The 21,078-nt window shown below is 43.8% G+C and overlaps 1 protein-coding gene across 7 annotated transcripts in view; it reads left to right on the top strand.

Annotated features, from left to right (window-relative positions):
- Positions 1-20,754, top strand: part of SHROOM3 (shroom family member 3) — a 323,146-nt gene extending 302,392 nt beyond the window's left edge. For all 7 annotated transcript variants that reach the window (XM_066233275.1, XM_066233274.1, XM_066233277.1 and 4 more), the window contains 3 exons: positions 2,054-2,204; positions 13,595-13,867; positions 19,747-20,754. In XM_066233275.1, the coding sequence (XP_066089372.1) occupies positions 2,054-2,204; positions 13,595-13,867; positions 19,747-20,115 (793 nt within the window). In that variant the 3' untranslated portion in view covers positions 20,116-20,754. The remainder of the gene's footprint in view (positions 1-2,053; positions 2,205-13,594; positions 13,868-19,746) is intronic.
- Positions 20,755-21,078: the final 324 nt, after the last annotated feature.

Genomic DNA, 21,078 nt, shown 5'->3' with positions numbered 1-21,078 from the left:
GAGGTGCCCCTTCCGAAAGTGCAGCAGGGGGGCTGGATAAATGGCCTCAGGGGGCTGCATGCGAGCTGTAGTTTGGGGACCCCTGCACTACATGGACAACCAACCACCTTTGAAGAGTTAGGGTGAATGTTGGCTCATATACTGAGAATCCAGAAAGGTCTAAATGGGGGCACACTCTTACGATTTTGTTCAGCCCGTGAGCCTCTGTCCTGAAGCTCCTGAGCCCACCTGCTCACTGTCCTGTAATGTGTGACCTAGCGTCCAACCACAGGGTGAGGGGATCGTGAGCAGTTCATTTTCCATTCCTTTAATTTCTCTTGGGTTATTGCAATATTTTCTTGCATGTTTGGTTTCCTTAAAGTACTCTACCATGGAAAGATTTAGAATGATTTTTTTTTTTAATTTCCAGTGGAAATTGAATGAACAAACTGGAACTCCACTATTTAGTGGCTTCCAGACTAAATAAAAACAGAGAGCATTTCATCTAAATTTGGACTTGCATGTTAGAAATTTCGAAATGATCCTAACTAAACTAGTGACAAGAAGACCATGTTTTCATTGGGGAGGAAAAGCGGGGGGGGGGGGGGGGGGGGGTAGACAGTAAGGAACCGTGTGGTACTTACAAGCTCTTTGCTATGTTATCAGAGGCTTTCCTAATACAAAACCTGAATGGTCACCTTGTCCATCCTTTTTCAGATTTGGCAGAGATTAATTGAGGTGAAGTGGACTTATCCAGGGTCATGTGTTTAGCAAACATTTACTGAGCACCTACAATATGCAAAGCAATCCACGGCGTAGCAGAAAGGTCCCAAACATGAGTTTCCACGGGTGTGCCAGTTAGTTCACCACGAATGCTTGTGGTAGGTCTAAATGAGGGGCTTTCATTCACTTAGTTCTGTTCTCTGACCACTTGCTGCAGAAAGACCAAGGTAATTTATAAGTACCTCCTTAGCATTTCCTAGCATTTTTGAGGAATTATCAATTTAGAAGTGAAATGGTTTTGTAGCTTTTACAGGAGGAATTTTAAAGGATGGCATGCACCATCTTCTGGTGAAACTGAGTATTGTTCTGTTGTGCATGAGACTGTGAACATCTATTGTGAGGGTTAGTTATCAAATAAATGCATGAGAAGCCCATTTGTAATGTATGAACATATCATGGGGTGGGGGAACATCAAAAACCTTTTTCCTATTTTTTCAGTTAACTAGATTAAATGTAATATATTGCTTAGAGGAGAGTCCCATCAAGCAGGAAACTTTTCTGGGTTTTTACTCCACAGTAAAATGATGGTCTAGATGTTATATAATGTCACAGGATTAAATGGCTGAAATACTGCTCCAAGAGAACTAGCCTACATCCATTGAGTTATTTATTCAGTGGGTAGCCTGAAAGGCGGCTTCATTATAGTAAAACAGAGAATTCTAGATATTAGGTTTCTCAACTCCTAATTTGTTCTCCAGCCTTGAAAACCCCTGCTGTGTGATCAATGCGATTTCACCTCTTGTATTTGTTGACCAGCAAGCTCCAGCTTTCCCAGGCTTACAGAGGATACCAGGCTTATATGAGAAGGAAAATGGATAAATGTCCAAAATAACAATCGTAGTATATATCAGAAAGATAATGGTAACCTGGGAAAAGTAGAAAATAACCTAAAATCTGAAATTTGTGCAACAGCTTTAAAATACTTTCACATTGATTGAGTCGTGGTTCCCAGTTGTCCCTCTGTGAAATAGAGAATCAGTATCATTCTTCTATTTATTACAAAAGAAGAAATGTGCAGAGATGTTAAATGACTGGCCCAGTCATCTGACAAGTCCCAATTCCCATGCCTCCCCTTCTCGTAAATACGGCCTTTGGTGTTTCCATCCCAGGTTTCCTGGACTCAGGAGCCCTACACATGGTTATCACTTTTTAGTAAGTATTTATTAGGTAGCTCATCCTATTGCTGGGAAGTGATTAAATAGGCTTTTTTACACATTTCTGAATGAAGAGACCCAGTGAAATGAAGCTCTGGTATGTGCTTGTGTGACTACTTTTGTTCTTCCTGACCCAGGAGTGAAGCCAAGGAAGCAGTGCGCACGTGGGTCACCTGCCCCGCCTACTACACGGTGTCTGCGCCCAAGGCCGAGCTGCTGAACAAGATCAAAGCCATGCCGGAAGAGCTGAACGAGGAAGAGGAGCAGGTGGACGTCAACGAAAAGAAGGTAAAGGTCTGGGACCTGCGTCTGCTCTCCCCAGAAAGATAGTCAAGGTCCCAGCAGGGTTGCTGGCCCCTTATGGCAGGAGGGGGTGGGTGCTGTCGCGCACCAGCTCACTCGTACCATCAGTGGACTCTGGACTTGCATGGCACTTTGAGCAATTTCCTCACAGCTCACCTGTCATTTTCGTTTTTATAAATGACAAAAGTGAAGGTTAGTGGGAATAAATTATTTCCTAAAAGTCTCATAGCTGGGACTAGAACCCAGGCCCCCTGCCTCCTAGACCAACATAGGGACCCCAAAACTGTTCTCAGAGCCAGCCAGCCAGTGGCCTGTGTATTTTCATTTCATGTTTCATGCTCAAAAGGAAAACTAGAAAATCTAGAAACTTTAAGAGAGACCAGTTGTCAAAAGACACTTTGGAAAAGGTATGTTAATCTTTAAATTTCCCCTCAGCAGTCTTTGTAATACCCCAATGAATAGCTTGAAAGCACAGTATTGGAATTTAGTTGTAAGCATTTGATACTCTTACCGAAATTTTAATTGCTAAGCATTTTTTAAAACAACCGTGCTGCTGCAACTTCCAGCTGCGTGGAGATACCGGCTGGCCGCCTGTGCCTGCAGGGAGAAGTTGCCACTCCACTTCCCCTGCAGCCCCCAAGGGGCTGCCTGCCCCGTGCTTCCAGCCCGGCCCGGGGGTGCTCAGGCCTGCACTTACGAAGGACTCTTCTTCGCAGTGGTGGGTTCAAATAACTTAACAGGTTCTCTGCCCTAACGGCTGTTTCAAGTATAAAAACCAATATACGGAAAGATAGCTTATTATGTCATGCATTTAATACTTAAATAAGAATAAAAGAAGTACACAAAACTAGGTTGTAATGAGAGTTTTAAAATATTAATTTAAAAATATTAAATAATACCTGACAAAAAACAATAAAACTGTTATTTAAGATATTTCCATACTTCTTCTTGATTGGCATCCTCACTTGCAATTTTTTTCACCTGTGGACGGAATGAACATACTACGGGCACTTAGAACATGCTGTTGTGAGGATGAATGTTAAAAAAGAGTAAGGAATGTAAATTTGAGATTTCCACATTGGGCGGCTGCCCGGGTGCCCACTTGAGAATCCTGATTACAAGTGCCATTTTAACAACTAGTTCGCCAAACTCAACAAAATATTAGGTATCGGTCTGCGGAACCAGTGCAAACCAGCTGAATCCCAACACTGGCTCTTTGTTAAGGCTCGCCCCTTGCTGACTCTGGAATGTAAGTGGTTCTCAGTGGTACCAATTCTAGGAGAAACTTTCTCATGTGATTCTATTTCATTTATTCTAGGCTATGTGTTCTAAGCTCTCATTTGTGTGTTGGAATGCAACCACATACATAGACCCTGGGAACAGGAAGTTACGGGGCAAGACGTCTTAGGGATTTACAAGCACCAGAGGCAGATTTAACTGCGGGCACACTGGGCACTTGCCCTGGGCCCTGTCTTCTGAAGGGGCCCACAAAACCCCAAGTTAACACTTTTTTCTAATGCAAGGGGCCCAATATTTTCTTCTGCGCCCAAGGCCTCTACCGACCTTAATCCGCCTCTGGGCACCACCGTCGGTGGTATTGTCCTCCCTACCGAGCCATGGCTGACACGCGATGCAGCCCCTGTAGTAACACTGGCTCTCCCAGGCCAGAGTTTCCCATTAAACAGCGGCTTCCTAGCACACCGCTTGTCATATGCCTTCCTCAGTGCTGCTGAGCACCCCCGTGTAAGGGGTCCTCTGGAGGAGGGAAAGCCCACCTTGCTCTGGTCTGTCTGTATTTATCCGAAAGGGGCTGTATAAACCCCATTACAGGTACCGAGCTGCCGAGACATCTTTAACTGAACATTTTACAATTTTTTTGTTATTTTTCATGTAGTTGTACCCTGCTTAACAGTAGCAGTATGGCAAATTATTCATTGCTTTGTTCTCCCCATCTTCATTTGATTTTTTTAACCTCTTTCTCGTCACTTTATTATCACTCTCTGACCCTGAGGATTACGTGGCACAAAGTATTTTTAGACTGAGACAATGAAGGAAGAAAGGATTACCCCTCATGGTAAATACATTAAGTACCGTTTATTGCTCACGTTCTAGGTGTGGGCTATGTTTTTTGTTTGTTTAACGTAGTGCTGTGTTATCTTTATTTTCACAACACGGCTCTGACACCTGTGTTGTCATGTTTTATTCTGAAGTAATCAGACAGGACAGGAGCGTTTGAGAGAAAGGGGACAGCATGGGATAGACCTAGCGGTGCAAAACAACATAAGGGTTGTGTGTGTGTTGAAGACTATTTCTGGTAGTTTGATATTTTGGAGTATCAAACAAACTGATGAAATTAGAAATGACCAAATTTAGAAAACAAAGGAGAGCCACATATAGCAGGAGCCCAGGCTAGAAGGATCCACAGGAGCCAGAAGTTTATGGCATCACAGGAGCTTTGTGTGAAATGCTGAAGGGTTTGGGTTTCTTCCGCAGCAATGGAGAAACCTTTGAGGGTTTTATTTGTTGGTTTTAATGAACTGCAAGTTTATGAATGTGTAATAGAATTTTTGTTAGTGTCACATTTGCATATCTGACTTGGAAAGAGAAAATACATCAACTTTAAAGAATGTTAAAGGCAACCATTAATATGTTCAGCATAAAGCTGAAAGTGCAAATATTTTCCTGATATACAAGCTTTTCTAACAGTGATTTTTAAAAATGATGCCTGGTCAATATTCATTTCCCAAGATTGTTCTGAGGCAGAGTATATAGCCTTCCACCACTTTTGCAAAGTAAAATTTGTTGCCTAATATTTAAAATTATTAATACCTCCTAAAATGCATATCTAGGCATTAAACTCACTAAGAGTCAATGGAAACTAAAGTCCTGAGTTATTAATGTTTGTTAGGTTGAAATTAGATTTTTAAATCAATTCTGCTTTAATATATTTTCTGTTTCTAGATCCTAGATGATAAATTATGACATTCTAAGTAAATATAGGTGTTATTTAAAATATGAAACGTTTTCATTGTCTGATCTTCTAACATACATAAACACAAAGACAGTTCAATGTCAGAGCTTTCCATTCCCTGGCTAAACCCTATCGTATACATTGGCAAAAATCTGCTTGAACAGAGCCCATGATTCTCAATATCGAAGGCAAAAGGCTTTGGCTTAGAGACTCAGTGGAAAATTTCAATAGGCAAAAAGAATCTGTTGTTCTTCAGAACTAGCTTTCCCCAAGAGATCATGCATGACTCAGATGGCTCTCAGCTGCCCATTTCTGTTCCTCTTCATTCATTCTTGAAGTCCCAAGCTTCCTTCTCATCTGTCGTCCTTTCAGCCTGACAGACTTCCTTCTGCATTTCTTTAAGAATGGGTCTGCTGGTGACAAATTCTCTTCATTTTTATTCCTCTGAGAATTCTGCTGTCATTCCTGAAGGCTGTGTTCACTGGAATTCTGGATAGCCTGTTCCCTTTTCTTTCAGCACTTTATAATGGTTGGTCCACTTCCTTCTTGCTTCCATGGTCTCTGATGAGAAATGCTCATTCAAATACGTGTTCCTCCTATGTGTAATGTGTTGTTTTTCTCGGGCTACTTAAAAAAAATTCTTTCTATTTGTATCTTTCTGAAGTGAGAAGCAGGGAGGCAGGGAGACAGACTCTGGCATGCACCCGACTGGGATCCACCTGGCATGCCCACCAGGGGGCGATACTCTGCCCATCTGGGGTGTTGCTCCGTTGCAACCAGAGCCATTCTAGCGCTTGAGGCAGAGGCCATGGAGCCATCCTCAGTGCCTGGGTCAACTTTGCTCCAATGCAACCTTTGCTGCAGGAAGGAGAGAGAGAGAGACGAGAGAGAGACGGAGGAGAGGGGGGAAGGGTGGAGAAGCGGATGAGCACTTCTTCTGTGTGCCCTGGCCGGGAATCAAACCCGGGATTTCTACACGCCGGGCCGACACTCTATCACTGAGCTAGCTGGCCGGGGCTTAAAATTTTTTTTTTATCTTTAATTTTCAGCAGTTTGATTATAATCTGGACAGTCCCAATTGTCTTTGGTTTATCCTGCTTGGGGTTTGCTAAGCTTCTTGATTTGTAAATGTATGTCTTTCACTAAATTTATAAAGTTTTCAGGCCATTATGTCTTGAAATATTTTTGTGCACTCATCTTTTCCTTCTTTTTGGGACTCCAGTGACACAAATGTTAGACCTTTTGATGTTGCCCCACATGTCCCTGAAGCTCTTTGTTTTTTGAGTTATTTTCAATCTGTTTTCTGTCAGTTCTTCTGATTTGTCTATCTTCAGGTTCACTGGCTTGCCTGTCTACATTCTACAAGTGGTCTTTTTGCATTTTAAATATTATAGCTTTCAATACTAAAAGTTTTATTCAGTTTTTTGTGGTGTCTCTTTGCTGAGAATATTTATCTTCTTTTCAAGAGTGTTAATTTTTATAATAATTCTCCATGATAGAAGTAATTTTAAAGGCTTTGATAATCCTAACACTGGGGTTATTCTTGGTGTTAGCACCTGTTGATTATCTTCCCCAGAGAATTGCTCACACTTTACTGTTATTTTTATATTGGGTAATTTTGTATTGTATTCTGAACATTTCTGAATATAGGCAATCCCCTGGTTATAAATGAGATAGGTTCTGTAGGTTTGTTCTTAAGTTGAATTTATATGTAAGTTGGAACAGGTATATTTACCTGTTAAAACTAACTTAGATGTTTGTCTAACATAGTACTTATTTTTACTTTTCTGTGCATATACATACTTAAACATTTTCAAACCTGCAGAACCTATCTCGTTTGTAATGCAGGGACTGCCTATATTGTATTGTGAGACTCTGGGTTCTGATAAACTCCCCTGGAAAATGCTGACTACAAGTTGTATCCCACCTCTGGATGGCGGTTCAGCTTTCAGAGGCTTCATCTGACCCGTGTATGAGCCATTCAGGGATTAGCCTGGGACTTGGGTAGCTGTTTCTATCACGTTCAGTTCTCAAAGCCTTGCTGTGCTACTCTGGGTCTGTCCCACACATGTGTAGCTTGAGGGTAAGTCCAGGATTTATGTCAGTTCATACACAGAATTAGGGGATCTTTTCCAGCTCTCTCCTGTTAAGTATTTCTTGCCCTCCCCACCCTCTGGCTCCCAGCAGCCCCTTCTCCTGGACATCTGACTAGAGAGACAAGTTCTCGTGGTTATAGCAGCCTGTACTGCGGTGCCATTCTCTGCAGCTGGGACCACTCTCAATAGAAGAGAAAGAAAAGACAGTGAGGATTCTCCTCATACTGTTTGGACCATGGGTCCTTTTCCCAATCCCTCTTGGGGTTTTAAATGCCAGAGTCACCCCTGCACAGTGGCAGTCTGTTTGGAGTCACCTGTGATGGAGGCAAGGCAAGGAAAAAAGAGAAGCGAGGGTCAAAAACAGGACTCCCCCTCACTCTTGAGCGCACAGAGGCCTTTGTTCTCGTCTGGTTGTCAAGGCAGGGCTTTTCTCAGCTGTTATCACCACACTCTCTGTAGTCCTGCCTTGGGCCTATTCTCAGGTCAGAGCTAGAACATAAAAGGTTCTAGAGGCGAAACAGGAAACCCACCCTCATTCTGGGTCTCACTTCAGCTTTGGCTCCCCTCCCCAAGGCACTGCTGTGCTTCACTTTACAGGGCCCTCTCGGAACCGAGGGCTGTTAGCTCTAGTAAGTGGGGAGAGAGGCTGCGGTGGGCTTATGCCATGTTGGCCAGCCCATGGGCTCCCTCACCCCCACACACACACCCAAGTTTATCAGCAGGGAGACATAACAGATTTATACTGCAGAAAGGTCTCTCCCACAGCTGTGTGTGGAGTAAGACAGGAGAAGGAGGGTAGTTGGGAGGGTATGACAGCCATCCAGGAGAGTAATCACATGGGTTCAAGGGCAATGCAGTAGAAGCAGTGAGAAACGGATGCGTTTTTTTTTTTTTTTTAAAGTATAACAGACAGAACTGGTAACAGATTAGATGTGGAACATGGAAGAGAGGACAGAGTCAAGGATGACTCCCAAGCTCCCGGCCAAGGTGACTGTCATGACTGAAATAGGAAAAACAGGAAGGGGGAGGAAGATATGCTCAGTTGAATTTAAAGAAATATTGTTTCTTGTGTATTAAAAATTCCTGATACCAAGTAACCATACTAAGTAAATATGACAACCTTCTGGTCACAAGCGTTCTCGAGAGGAAGTGGTAAGGAACCACTCTGGGCAGAATATGCTAGAGGGTATTTGAAATGGCTTTCGAGTCCCCCAGTCTTTCTGCTTTGACCAGGTCACACCACATGCAACAGAAGTTTGATTCAGTTTTTTGTCATTGGGACAGAAACGCCCCTGACTTCTCTGGGTGAAATTCTGCTAAGAAAACAGCCACCACTGCTGCCTGGACCCTCCCTCGTTTTTACTAGCAGGGGCCAGAATTCCACTCTGTCCCTAAACCCCAGCCACGTGGCGGGGGGTCCTGAACTGCACCTGTTTGAGATGAAGACAGTCAGTCGGCAGAAGCCAGCTGTGTCTGCGGTGACATCATTGGCAGCACTGTCAGTGCCAGTTCTCTGAACAGAAGGCAAAGCTGGGGTAACAGGTGGGGAGCAGCTGAGTATCCCCCCGAGGCACCTACCTAACGTGAGTAGGGTGTGCTCTTCAAATCGCTGCCTCGTCTTAATGATAGCACACACACAAGAACTGGAATGTGTATAATACTTTGATATTTTCTGAAGTGCTTGTACAAGCGTTATTTTATTTGAGCTCCATGATATTCCTCTCAGCCATTTTAGTGCAGTGATGAGAAGCCCGAAGGCTGGGGCCAGACGGCCTGGGTCTCAACCTGGTGCTGGCACTTCCTAGCCACATGAACTGGGGCAAGGTTAACAGCCTCACTTTCTTCCTCAGTAACACCAGGATAATAACAGTTTCTCTCTCATCAGGCTGTTGTGAGTGGTGATTAACTAGTAACACACTTCACTAGTGCCTGGCACAGAGGAGGAGCTCAGTATTTAAACATTATTATTAGTTTTTAGGCAGGTGTTATTTTCCCCTTGCTGTGGTGAGAAGGCTGAGACACAGAAGGTCAAGTGGCTTGCCTGACGGTGAGTTTGCTGTGGGAGCCACTCCCCCGACTCAGGTCAGAGGTCGTCCTGGAGCAGTGGGGATACGGGACAGGGCCCGTGCAGGGGTGGCGGTGGGGGCGGGGGTCTGCTAAACTGTGTTCAGAGAAAGGACTCTTATAAATAGCATCTCACACAGGTCGAGGTAAGTTTATCCCAGATGAGAAGTTAAGTGGATAAATGTCAATGATTTTGCAAATTAAGTAGCTCCTGAGAAACTTATAAAAAAGGGAGGAAAAAAAAAACACCCAAAATACCTCTTCTCTCTCTCCAGTGAATTCTGCGGGTAGAATTTGGTAGTTTCGGCCCTGGCCGGTTGGCTCAGCGGTAGAGCGTCGGCCTGGCGTGCAGAAGTCCCAGGTTCGATTCCCGGCCAGGGCACACAGGAGAAGCGCCCATCTGCTTCTCCACCCCTCCCCCTCTCCTTCCTCTCTGTCTCTCTCTTCCCCTCCCGCAGCCGAGGCTCCATTGGAGCAAAGATGGCCCAGGCGCTGAGGATGGCTCTGTGGCCTCTGCCTCAGGCACTAGAATGGCTCTGGATGCGACAGAGCGACACCCCAGAGGGGCAGAGCATCGCCCCCTGGTGGGCATGCCGGGTAGATCCCGGTTGGGCGCATGCGGGAGTCTGTCTGACTGCCTCCCCGTTTCCAGCTTCGGAAAAATGAAAAGAAAAAAAAAAAAGAATTAGGTAGTTGGTTTTTTTTTTGGAAGAGATCTGCCTGGCAAAGAAATGGCTATTTAGTTCAGCCAACTTTCCCTTGTTGCCTTCAGTTACTCAGATCCCTTTTTAGCTGCATTTTAAAATCCAAATTTCCATATTTTAAGGGCTTGGTAAAATAAAAAATTCAAATATCATCCAAATTTGCAACAGTTGGGCCAGAAGTAACTGAACTGACTGCTTAGTACTCTTGTGTTAGTTAGCATAGATGGCCGAGCTATTGATATATCACATTACATCCCAGGAAATAGCTTTCAGAAATCAAAATGCCAAGAATGTGTATAAGTCCTTCCCCCAGAAGCTCCCGGGACCTCTCCTAGGCATCCTCATCTCACTGTTCTTCCTCACCACGAGGCCTGGAGTGCACATCGGCTCCTGCGCTGACTCGCTCTGCCCAGCAGCGATGTCTTTGAAGACCAACGCAGAGAAAGGACTGCCTGAATTAGAGTGGGGCCTGACTTCAGAATGCTGTTCAGCTGTGTCAGCTTCTTTGGCCCGTCCTCGCCCACTGGGTGGGGCTTACTTGGGGGCTGCTCTTTCAGCCCTACTGACCTGTCACCATTATAGCCAGAATGAAGACATTTCAAGGACATTATAACCTTACTTAGACTGAAAGAGCCTGAGAAAGTAGGGGAACCAAGTTCAAGCAGAAACCCAGAGGAAGAGCTCTTTCCTCTCTTCACTCACCCCCACAAGTGAACACAGATTTATTCTTACTGGTTTCTGCTCGTTTGTAAATTTTTAAAAAATCATTATTCCATCTCTTAAAATATCAGCAACTAAGAACTATAATGAGAATTTTTAATGATATTAATTAAATGATTAATAAAAGTGCTTTGAGTTCCTTCCAGAAATGTCCCACAATATTAGTTTCAAAAGAAGTCATATTTATAGGAATAAGGAAAATACAAGGTTATTATCTTTTCTTTCTACTACTTAGTTTTTTGTTGTTTTTAAGTGAGAGGAGGGGAAATAGTGAGACAGACTCCTGCATGTGCCCTGACTAGGATCCATCCAGCGACCCCCTTGTGGGGCCGGTGATCTGCCCATCTGTAGCCAATGCTAGCAACTGAGCTATTTTTAGCACCTGAGGCAGAGGCTCCACAGAGCCATTCTAGCACCCAGAACCAGTGTGCTCGAATCAATTGAGCCATGGCTGTGGGAGAAGAAGAGAGAGAGAGAGAGAGAAGGAGTGGTGGAGAAGCTGATGGGCACTTCTCCTGTGTGCCCTGACTGGTAATGGAATCTGGGCCTTCCACATGCCAGGTCAACACTCTACCACTGAACCAGACTGGCCAGGGCCTATTTAGTTTTTAAAAGCCTTTTTTTGAAACTATACTTTTCATGATGTGAGATTGAAATGAATTGCAAAAACACTTGAGTAAGCAGCAAGCCTTCTCCTGTGGTTGTAGTGAGAGGAATGTTGCCATTCACTTAACTACCTCTTGGGATTCTGCTGTAACCTGGTTGTAAAGGAAAGTATCATCTGGTGACATTTAGAGTGGCAAGCCTGGGAGATGCACACTAAGAGGTTAAAACATCCTGGCCTGACGTCATGTATGTGTTGTGTTAGTCTCTCATGTTAGTGTCTCTCATCTATCCAAAAAACAGAAATGACAGCATTTGACTTGTCTTAACCCTGCCCAGCAGGAACGTGGGGCGATAGAACACAGGCAGTGCTTAGTTTTCCTGCTGCTCTCCATCCCACTGTCCTTGCTGTTGGGCCTGATACCACAAAGCAAGGTCCCACGGCCTGCTGGGAGGGTTGCTGGCAAGTACCTAACAGGTTATCTGGCACACAAATACCGTAGCTGTCAGCCAGAATTGTTTCTTGGAAAACAAGGAGTTTTCTAGGGGACTATAAGGAAAATTAAACAACACTTAGCAACATTCTCTCTCACCTGCATCTTTCTATGCTCAGACTCTTCAGTTTAGTGATATAACATACATACACACACACACATTTTTCTACTATTAAAACTGTCTTTTACATTGACTTTGTCTTAACAAACAGTTTGAGGAAATCTAAGATTGTAACCCATGATGAGAGTATAAAGCAGATAAGAATTTTTAAATAACCCTTCAGCCTCTTAAGATTAGACAAGTTGAGAAGACAATAAGATGTCACCCAGAACTTGGACATTTCGAGAACATTATGAACCTGACTTAGATTGAAGTACATCTGATGGTCCAACTCTAAGATGGGCAGATTGTGGAAAAATAAATATTTCCCTGTATCATTGTGGTTATTGTATTCTGTGGTGCTGATGTTGAAGAAACAATACAGAAAGTCAGCAGTACCCTTCAATCCTGTTGTTGGTCAGAAACATTCCTATTTTTTCCATTTCTTTAAAATGAAGATTTATTCTGACATAGAAATTGTGACTCTTTTATACCAAGTTTCTAACTAAACTTACACAGCTTGGTCACACACACACACACACACACTCACACTTGAGCTGGAACCTTTTCAGTGATAAAGAAATAGGTTTTAACCTCAGAAGATTATGTCCTTTTTCCATCTGGCTGTGCTAAACTAAGAGAAAAGTGAAAGAATCAAGTCATAGGTTTAATTTCTCTTGCAGCAAAGTAGTAGTAGACACTTCATATAAACAAAGTCAACCTTGAAATCACTAAGACCTCTACTTTACTTCTTCAATTAAATATATTGGTGATTTGTGTAACTCTTATGTGTATAGAAATTAAGGTGGCAAATTACATAGTTCTGGTAAATGGAGACAGTGGGGTGCAGTGGAAAGAACAGGTAGCTGAACTCTGATAAAGATTTTATGTGAATATTTGTACTGACTGTCCAGGGCTGGCCCCTAAGACTGATCTGCATTCAAGGCAGCCCCATCTGATGGTACCCTGTGTCTCAGGCCAGTGTTCTTCAACCGCAGTCCGTGGCACAGTGCCAGTCTGCCAGACCTCACTCTCCCGTACTGAGTCTTAGTTTCCTCACTGTCGTATGTGGGTACAACAGTGTCTACTACAGAATTGTTGGGAAGACTGAATGAGATGATCCATACACAGTTTCTCATACAGAAATTGCTCTACAGGTGTTATCTGTGGTTAATACTCAGCTCTGTCCCCTTGGCGAGTCCCGTAGCTCTTTGACTCTTGGCTTCACTATTTGTAAAACAAAAATATTTACTCAAATCTGCCTATGGTATGTATTGTTGTGAGGATCAAATGAGAGTGTGTCTTTAAAAAAGACTTTTAAAAGTAAGTATTGTAAGAAACCAGTTGGGAAATCAGAGCTGAACACAGCATAACACAATTGGAAAACATTAGAGGCAAGGTATAATCAAGTGTTGGCCTGTGAGTACTGACAGGTTCAGGGAAAGACAGCTGTAAACATTTGGGGAAGAGAAGGAGTATTGTGGCCCAATGTTGGGGGCAGTCCAGTGTCCCTTCTGCTGAACCTTGAAGAAAAGACAGGCTGTGGTTGGGAGAACTGACTCCTCCTTCCACTGACCACTCCAGCTGGCTAATCTTTGCTGTGGGTCTCCTCTTTGGTTACAGGCCGAGCTGATTGGAAGCCTCACTCACAAGCTTGAGGCTCTCCAGGAAGCGAAGGGAAGTCTGTTAATGGACATCAAGCTCAATAACGCCTTGGGAGAAGAGGTGGAAGCTTTGATCAGTGAGCTCTGCAAGCCCAATGAGTTTGACAAGTACAAGATGTTCATCGGGGACTTGGACAAGGTGGTAAACCTGCTGCTCTCCCTCTCGGGGCGCCTGGCCCGCGTGGAGAACGTCCTTAGTGGCCTTGGTCAAGATGCCAGTAATGAAGAAAGGGTAGGTGGCCTAGCGATTCAATTCAACAAGTTTTCCCTCTCAGGCCTTGTACACAGAGAAGTATGTACAATTAGACATGATCCCTTCTCTCTCAAGAAGATTACAATCTATTTGGGGCAGGGAGAGAGTCCAATGTATAGATAACCAGGAAACAGAGAAGGCATGGTCCATGCCAACATGTAACGCTGACACTGCAGGCTCAGGGAACACCTAGAAAAGTAAACACATAGGTGCCAAAGTTTCTTTCCTTCCTTTCTACGGGGGGGGGGGGGTGACCTTTCAAAGAGAGAGAGGGACAAGGGAACTTTTGGGGGTGAGAAGAGGGTACAGGAACATGAGCTCAAGTCCCAGGGAATCTGCAGCTCACCTGGAGGGCTGTAGGCACTTGGTGAGGACACACCCTGGTGTCTCCAGCACACCCCTTACTGGAAGGTAGAGGACAGGCAGTAATGGTGGGAATACTGGGTACAATTCCAGTACTTCCTCTGTGTTGGGTGCTGTGGGCTTAACATATTTTATGTGGAGTCCTGTTTGAAGAGCCCAAGTTTTAGTCACCTCACTGAACTTAATTCCACTGCTGCAGACCATTCTTCATCTGCTCACCTGTACACGTGTTTTTACTGGGTGGCTAGTATGTGCCCCTTACTGGTCTGGGCACTTGAGATTATCTATGAACAAAGCAGACAGACCGCTGCTCTCCTGGAACTAACTTATTAAGGGAAGTCAGCCAGTAAATGTAGCTGTGACACACCACATGCACGCGCACACACGTGCGCACATACACGCATGTGCGCCACAAAGTAAGTGCTCCAGCCATCAAGACGCCCCTCTGCTTCTGGCTCCTTCCCTGTCTACGTCTCTTTCCTTCAGTGCTATCAGGGACTTCCCAACTATTTCTCCTAATATACTGCATTAAAAGGAAAGTTGTCTTTTTTTTTCCAAATAGATTTTAAAAGGATTAGAAAAAGTCCAGGTGGTAAGCATTGGGAGTGTGACTACGCATGCAGAGACTGCAGCTCTGCTCCCCGTGCGTGCTGAGCCTTAGCTCCTCTCTAGAAACCGTCTGATGGACCTGTCTCAGAGGCTTGTCCTCTCCTCCTTCCCTCCACTCGGCAAACAGCAGATGAGAACCTGTAGCGCACCAGGTGCTGCGGGTGCTAGGGGTGAGCACTGGCTAAAGCCCAGGCTGTGCCCTCCAGGAGCTCGCCAGAGTGAGGAGAACCAGCGTGGAAGCCGCAGAGGTGGCCCAGGTGCTGCAGCACAGCCATAAAATCAGAGCCAAGACACACTGCTCAGGGTGAGGCTGGGGAGGGCCTCCCACAGTGATGCTTAACAAAGCCTAGGAGAACTTCATAATTATAGGTGGACTGAGAGTGGAAGGGCTTCACAGTTCAGAAGGAATTTCATGGACAAAGTAAAGATAGACCCTGGCATTTTCAAAACTGATTTGCATATGATTGGTATGTCTATGACATAGAGTAATTCCTTGGTTTGTTTTTAAAAAGAGTAGGTTATTAAAAAATGGAAAAAGTATATAGTCTGGATTGAACAGAAAGTAGATCCCAGGTTTGGGGGGGGGGGGTTGTGACAGAGATAGGGACAGATAGGGATAGACAGGATGGGAGAGAGATGAGAAACATCAATGCTTTGTTGTGGCACCTTAGTTGTTCGTTCATTGCTTTCTCACATGTGCCTTGACTGGGGAGCTACCGCAGACCGAGTGACTCCTTGCTCAAGCCAGTGACCTTGGGCTCAAGCTGGTGAGCCTTGCTCAAACCAGATGAGCTCGCACTCAAGCTGGCGACCTTGGGGTTTTGAACCTGGGTCCTCTGCGTCCCAGTCCGATGCTCTATCCACTGTGCCACTGCCTGGTCAGGCCTAGATTTATTTGATAACTTACTCAAAAGGCGGGGTATTCGGAAAACCAAAGAAATCAAACTATTTGATTTTAAAAATGAACAGAAGACCTGAATAGACATTTCTCTAAAAAGAACATACAGATGGCCAATAGACATATGAAAAGATGCTTAACATCTCTAATCATCAGAGAAATACAAATTAAATCCACAATGAGATATCACCTCACACTTGTCAGAATAACTATCATCAGTAAATCAACAAACAGTTGTTGACCAGAATGTGGAGAAAAAGGAGCTCTAGTGCACTCACCGGAAAACAATACAGAGGTTCCTCAAAAGATTAAAATAGAACCACCATATGACCCAGCCATTCCAATTCTGGATAGTTATATGAAGAAAATCAAAATATATGCACCGCCCCATACTTACCTGGCAGGGGAGATACCATGATCACAAAATATGTGCACCCCTATCTTCATTACAGCATTGTTTACAATAGCCAAGATACGGAAGCAACCCAAGTGTCAGTAGACAACCGGATAAAGCAGATGGGGTGTAAGGATGTATGTGCGCACACACGCGCACACACACAGAGTACTTGCCATCTGTGACAACCTGGACGGACCTAGAGGGGGTTGTGCTGAGTGAAGTCAGTGAGTCAGAGAGAGACAAGTACCACCTGATTTTGCTTATATTGGGGGTCCTTGGTTTATGACAGTCTTGACATATGACCTTTTGAGTTTACAATGCTCATTCCCATAAAAACTTTAAAAAATTGAGATGTAAGTGCTTCAGCTTACGCCATTAGCATCGTATTTATGAACTACATGGGCGAACTAATTTGGGTGTGCGTGGTGGAAGATACGAAGTCACACGGCATGAGTGAGGGAGTTGGCACCCCCCAGCAGGCTTACCTGCACTGTTGTGGACTGTTAAAAGTGCAGCTGTTTGTGTTGCTCTGTTCGGCTTAGTTGTGTTTTTATGTTCTAGATTATGAACTTACAAGTGTGTTAGGATAGTTAAGTGACATAGCTAGGGTGTGTTTCGACTTACACCAAAATTTGGGTTATGCCACTGTCGTAGGAACAGCACTCTGTTATAACCTGAGAACCTCCTGTATGCAGAATCTAAAAACCTAAATAACAAAAAAGAGGTGTCACTGAAGGTGTGGGCAGGATTAGGGGCAACCAAGAAGGGATAATGAAGCCCCCTGTGCGCTCAGAGCTAGCACCAGCTGGGAAGCCTTCGTACCTCCAGACCTGGGGGAGCAACAGGCAGGGTGTCCTTACCGGAACTGCAGCGGAGGCTGACCTACTGCTCTGAGGTGAACGAGTGCAGCCACCATCACCCCAGCCCCCCAGCAAGGACAGAGCCAGGGAGAACACCCGTTTCTTTCTCCCACCTTCCAATTTCCTGCCCATGACTCCCCCTAGCCAAACCCAAAGGGCAAGGGAGCCCCACTGAGGCAGCCCACAGAGTGTGCTTTCTTAGGCCGAGAGCAGTGCCGAGGAGAGTGGATCTGGACGAGGAGACAGTATCCAGTGCAGAAAATAGTCACGCAGACCTAACGTGTCATATTTTAGACTTTGGACTTTTTAGCCTGTTGACCAGGAAGAGCCATAAACTGATTTAATGGCTTAATCGCCCTGTGTGGGGTGAGAATGATGCTTATAGTTGGGAGACTTGTTTAATAGTTTAGTGAGAAGGCTTCAGGCTATAAATTTGGGCAGTTGTCATGAGGATAGAGAATAGAGTTTGAATTAGCAGGTGTGTTTCCCATTTGACCACTTGGGTGGATGCTGCCAATATCTGAGATAGGAATCCTGGAGCAGTTTTCAGTTAGTGGAAGAGAAGTTGTTCCACAGTTGAATTCAACTCAACACTTACTGCACACATACACTCTCAGATACATACAAATAGGTGCTTGCCTCCCTGCAAAATACTACATCAATATTAGCTTTCGTAATGATTAATCTTTGTTAAGAAACTAAAAGTACCAACAGGAATGAGAAAAGGAAGACTGTGATTATCAATAAGTGACAAATTCAGGATAATGGTTAGCAAAGAGGGGAGGGAGTGGGGACTGGGATAAGTATATGTAAGGCTTCAGTGAATCTGATTTTTTATTTTTAATCTGAAGCGAATGTGAACAATGTTCATGTTAAGATTTAGCACTATTATGATGAGTACATGGTATTATATTCATCTCCAGATTCCTCATGTTTAAAATATTTCTTAATTTTTTTTTTATTTTTTATTGAATTTATTAGGTGACATTGTTAATAAAATTATAAAGTTTCCAGGTGTACAGTTCTATAATACATCATGCATATATATGATATTATACTGTGTGTTTACCACCCCGGGATAAGTCTTCTCTTTCTATCACCACATTTTTTTCAAGGTGAAGAAGAGGTGTTTTTTTTTAACTACTATCTCTACAGTATTTTGAAAAGTATCTTCATTCAAAATCAGGATTGTGTTTTTTTGATCGGGGAGGAAGCCAATGAAAGTGGAGATATCTGTGGGATAAACCTATAACGTTTTCCCTGGACATCATTATGTGAAGATAGGCTAGCTCAAGGAAGGGTGGGGCAAAGACGGTTTTTCATAACCTTACATGCACTAATTTGTATTGAGGTATATGTTTAAATAATCTCTTAATTAATTTCCATTTTTTTTATTTATTATATATTCTTTTTTAGTGAGAGGGAGAAACAGACAGAGGTAGACAGACTGGAAGGGTGAGAGATAAAATAACATCAGCTCATAGTTGTAGCACTTTTTAGTTGTTCACTGATTGCTTCTCATTTGTGCCTTGACCAAGAGTTCCAGCTGAGCCAGTGGCCCCTTACTCAAGCCAGCAATCCCACGCTCCAGCTGGTGACCTCGGGATTTCCAACCTCAGCATCCCAGGCTGACACTCCGTCTACTGTGCCATCACCAGTCAGACTATTTCCATTTTAATGTTTCTCAATCAGTGTGGCCTGAAAACTCAGAATGATTAAATATAAAATTTTATAAGTGACATTTATTATATGTTGACCTTTTGGGTAAAAAGCCACATTAAAATTTTTTGTGAAGTACATTAGCCCTGAAGATAACACACTGTCTTACCATTATTGGGTTTAAGAAACTGTCAGAATATGAAATTTTGCCAATCTTATTAAATAGAATTTCCATCGTGTTAGATTGAGAGGCGAGAAAGAGACCTGGAAACTGGAGACGGATTTCTTTAGGGGTGGAAAATGTGCTGCCATTGATGGCTGTGGGGTAGGACAGAGGGTCTGGAACTCGAGCTGCACAAGAATCACGTAGAAGTCTTGTTAAACCACGGGTTTCTGGGCCCTACCTCCAGGGCTTTTGATTCAATAGGTGAATTGGGGCCTAAAAATTTACATTTCTAACAAATTCCCAGGCTAGCTGCTGGTGGCCCACACTTAGAAAACCACTATAAAGACTTAGTGATTGGCCTTCTTTTCCTCTTCAAATTTTTTATTGTAAAATACACATAAAATTTGCCATCTTAATCCTTTTAAAGCATCTAATTCAGTAATATTTAATGCAGTCATATTATTATGCATCCATTTCCAGAAATCCATCTTGCAAAACTCAAACTCTATACCCATTAAACAATAACTCCCCATTTCCACACCTCCTAGTCCCTGGCAACCACCATTCTACTTTCTGTCTCCATGATTCTGACTACCCAAGAACCTCATGTAAGTGGAATCATTGCTTTCAAGTATAGAAGCCTCAAATTGAGTGATTACTGCAGCCATTTCAAGGTAATCCCTCTCAAAGTAAAGCTGCCACATGACTTTACAAGTTAAAGAACCATATGTGTGCAACTCGAAGGTAATAAATAGATTTGCAAAACCATTAAATCTCCTTTAATTTAGAGTGACAGTTGAAGTAGACACTTGAGCATTTTGCAGTCCTGTGAAGGGAGTCTGCAGTCTTTGTGGCTCTTTCCTTCCATCCCCTGCCTTTTGCTCACTGCTTGTTTTGCCCTGGCAGAGCTCTCTCAACGAGAAGAGGAAGGTCCTGGCGGGACAGCATGAGGATGCCCGGGAGCTCAAGGAGAATCTGGACCGACGGGAGCGCGTGGTGTTGGACATCCTGGCCAATTACCTTTCAGAGGAACAACTCCAGGATTACCAGCATTTTGTGAAGATGAAGTCAACACTCCTCATCGAGCAGCGAAAGCTGGACGACAAGATCAAACTGGGCCAGGAACAAGTCAAATGCCTACTGGAGAGTCTGCCCTCGGATTTCACCCCCAAGGCAGGCGCCCTGGCTCTGCCCCCAGGACTCACTGGCGAAGTGACTCCTGGTGGCGGATGTACTTCTGGTGGCCTTTTCCCAGCGTTAACCTCTCCACTTTAACCTATTCTCAGATTCCCAACCAAAACATCACCCTTTCTTTCAACACTATTTAATCTGAAAAATGTTTCCATATGAACCACTGTTTAAACTCAATGGTGTTGGTGGGGCGGGGGGGAGTTCTGGATAAAAGGAAAAAAAATTCTATCCAGGAAAAAGCCTGTTTTTCCTTCTCACCCTTCATGATTGATCTTCTGAGAGCTTGAATGCTGCTGGGACCTTACCCCTTTCTATAATAATAGAAAGAAAATTAATGAAACTGTGAGACTGATTGGAGGGTGTTGATTACTTAGTTTTCAACAGACTGAGGCGATGAGATCAGTGTGTGTCACCCTCAGGAATGTATCCACGGTGGCCCGCCTTCCTGTGGGCGTGTGTCCTGACCACTACTCCTTAATGAAGGGGCTGCACATAAAGCCTTAAAGAAACACAGAAGGAAACTGTAAAACCTTGAACATTGTTGTTATTTATATTTTTAAAAATGAAAAAGATCATTATGTTTGTGTGCTAACCACTTCCTTGATTCTGTTTTGTGGTGGACGTAGACAATTATGTTGGAGCTTTGTATTTTGTGAAAACCTTGATGAAATGAAGACTTCCAAAGATAGTCATATTGAGCATAGAGATTTGTTTTCTTGTGAACTCTTGACTTGTCTGCCTTATTTTTATAAATACAAGTAGACCTTGGACACGTTTGTTAAACCGAGTCCTGGGGGGGGGCCAGTTCCCACGGCTGCCAGTGCTCACCACTGTCCTGCAGCCAACGGGGACACATACTCCTCCAGGAAGAAGGTGTCAGGCAAGTTCATCACGTTAGCTCCTAGGGCTTCATTCATCACTCTGGTGGGGACATGGAGCTATATTTTACTAACAAGGACAGCAGCTCACCAGCCTGTATGACAAGAGGAAGGTCAGAAACCAAGACAATTCAAAACTAAATTCACTGTCCGTTCAGGTTCACGGCTA

Source organism: Saccopteryx bilineata, chromosome 5, assembly GCF_036850765.1.
Source record: "Saccopteryx bilineata isolate mSacBil1 chromosome 5, mSacBil1_pri_phased_curated, whole genome shotgun sequence".
In the NCBI taxonomy this organism is placed as follows: Eukaryota; Metazoa; Chordata; class Mammalia; order Chiroptera; family Emballonuridae; genus Saccopteryx; species Saccopteryx bilineata.
The sequence above is the reverse complement of the archived record's forward strand: the minus strand, read 5'-3'. Positions and strand labels throughout refer to the sequence as shown.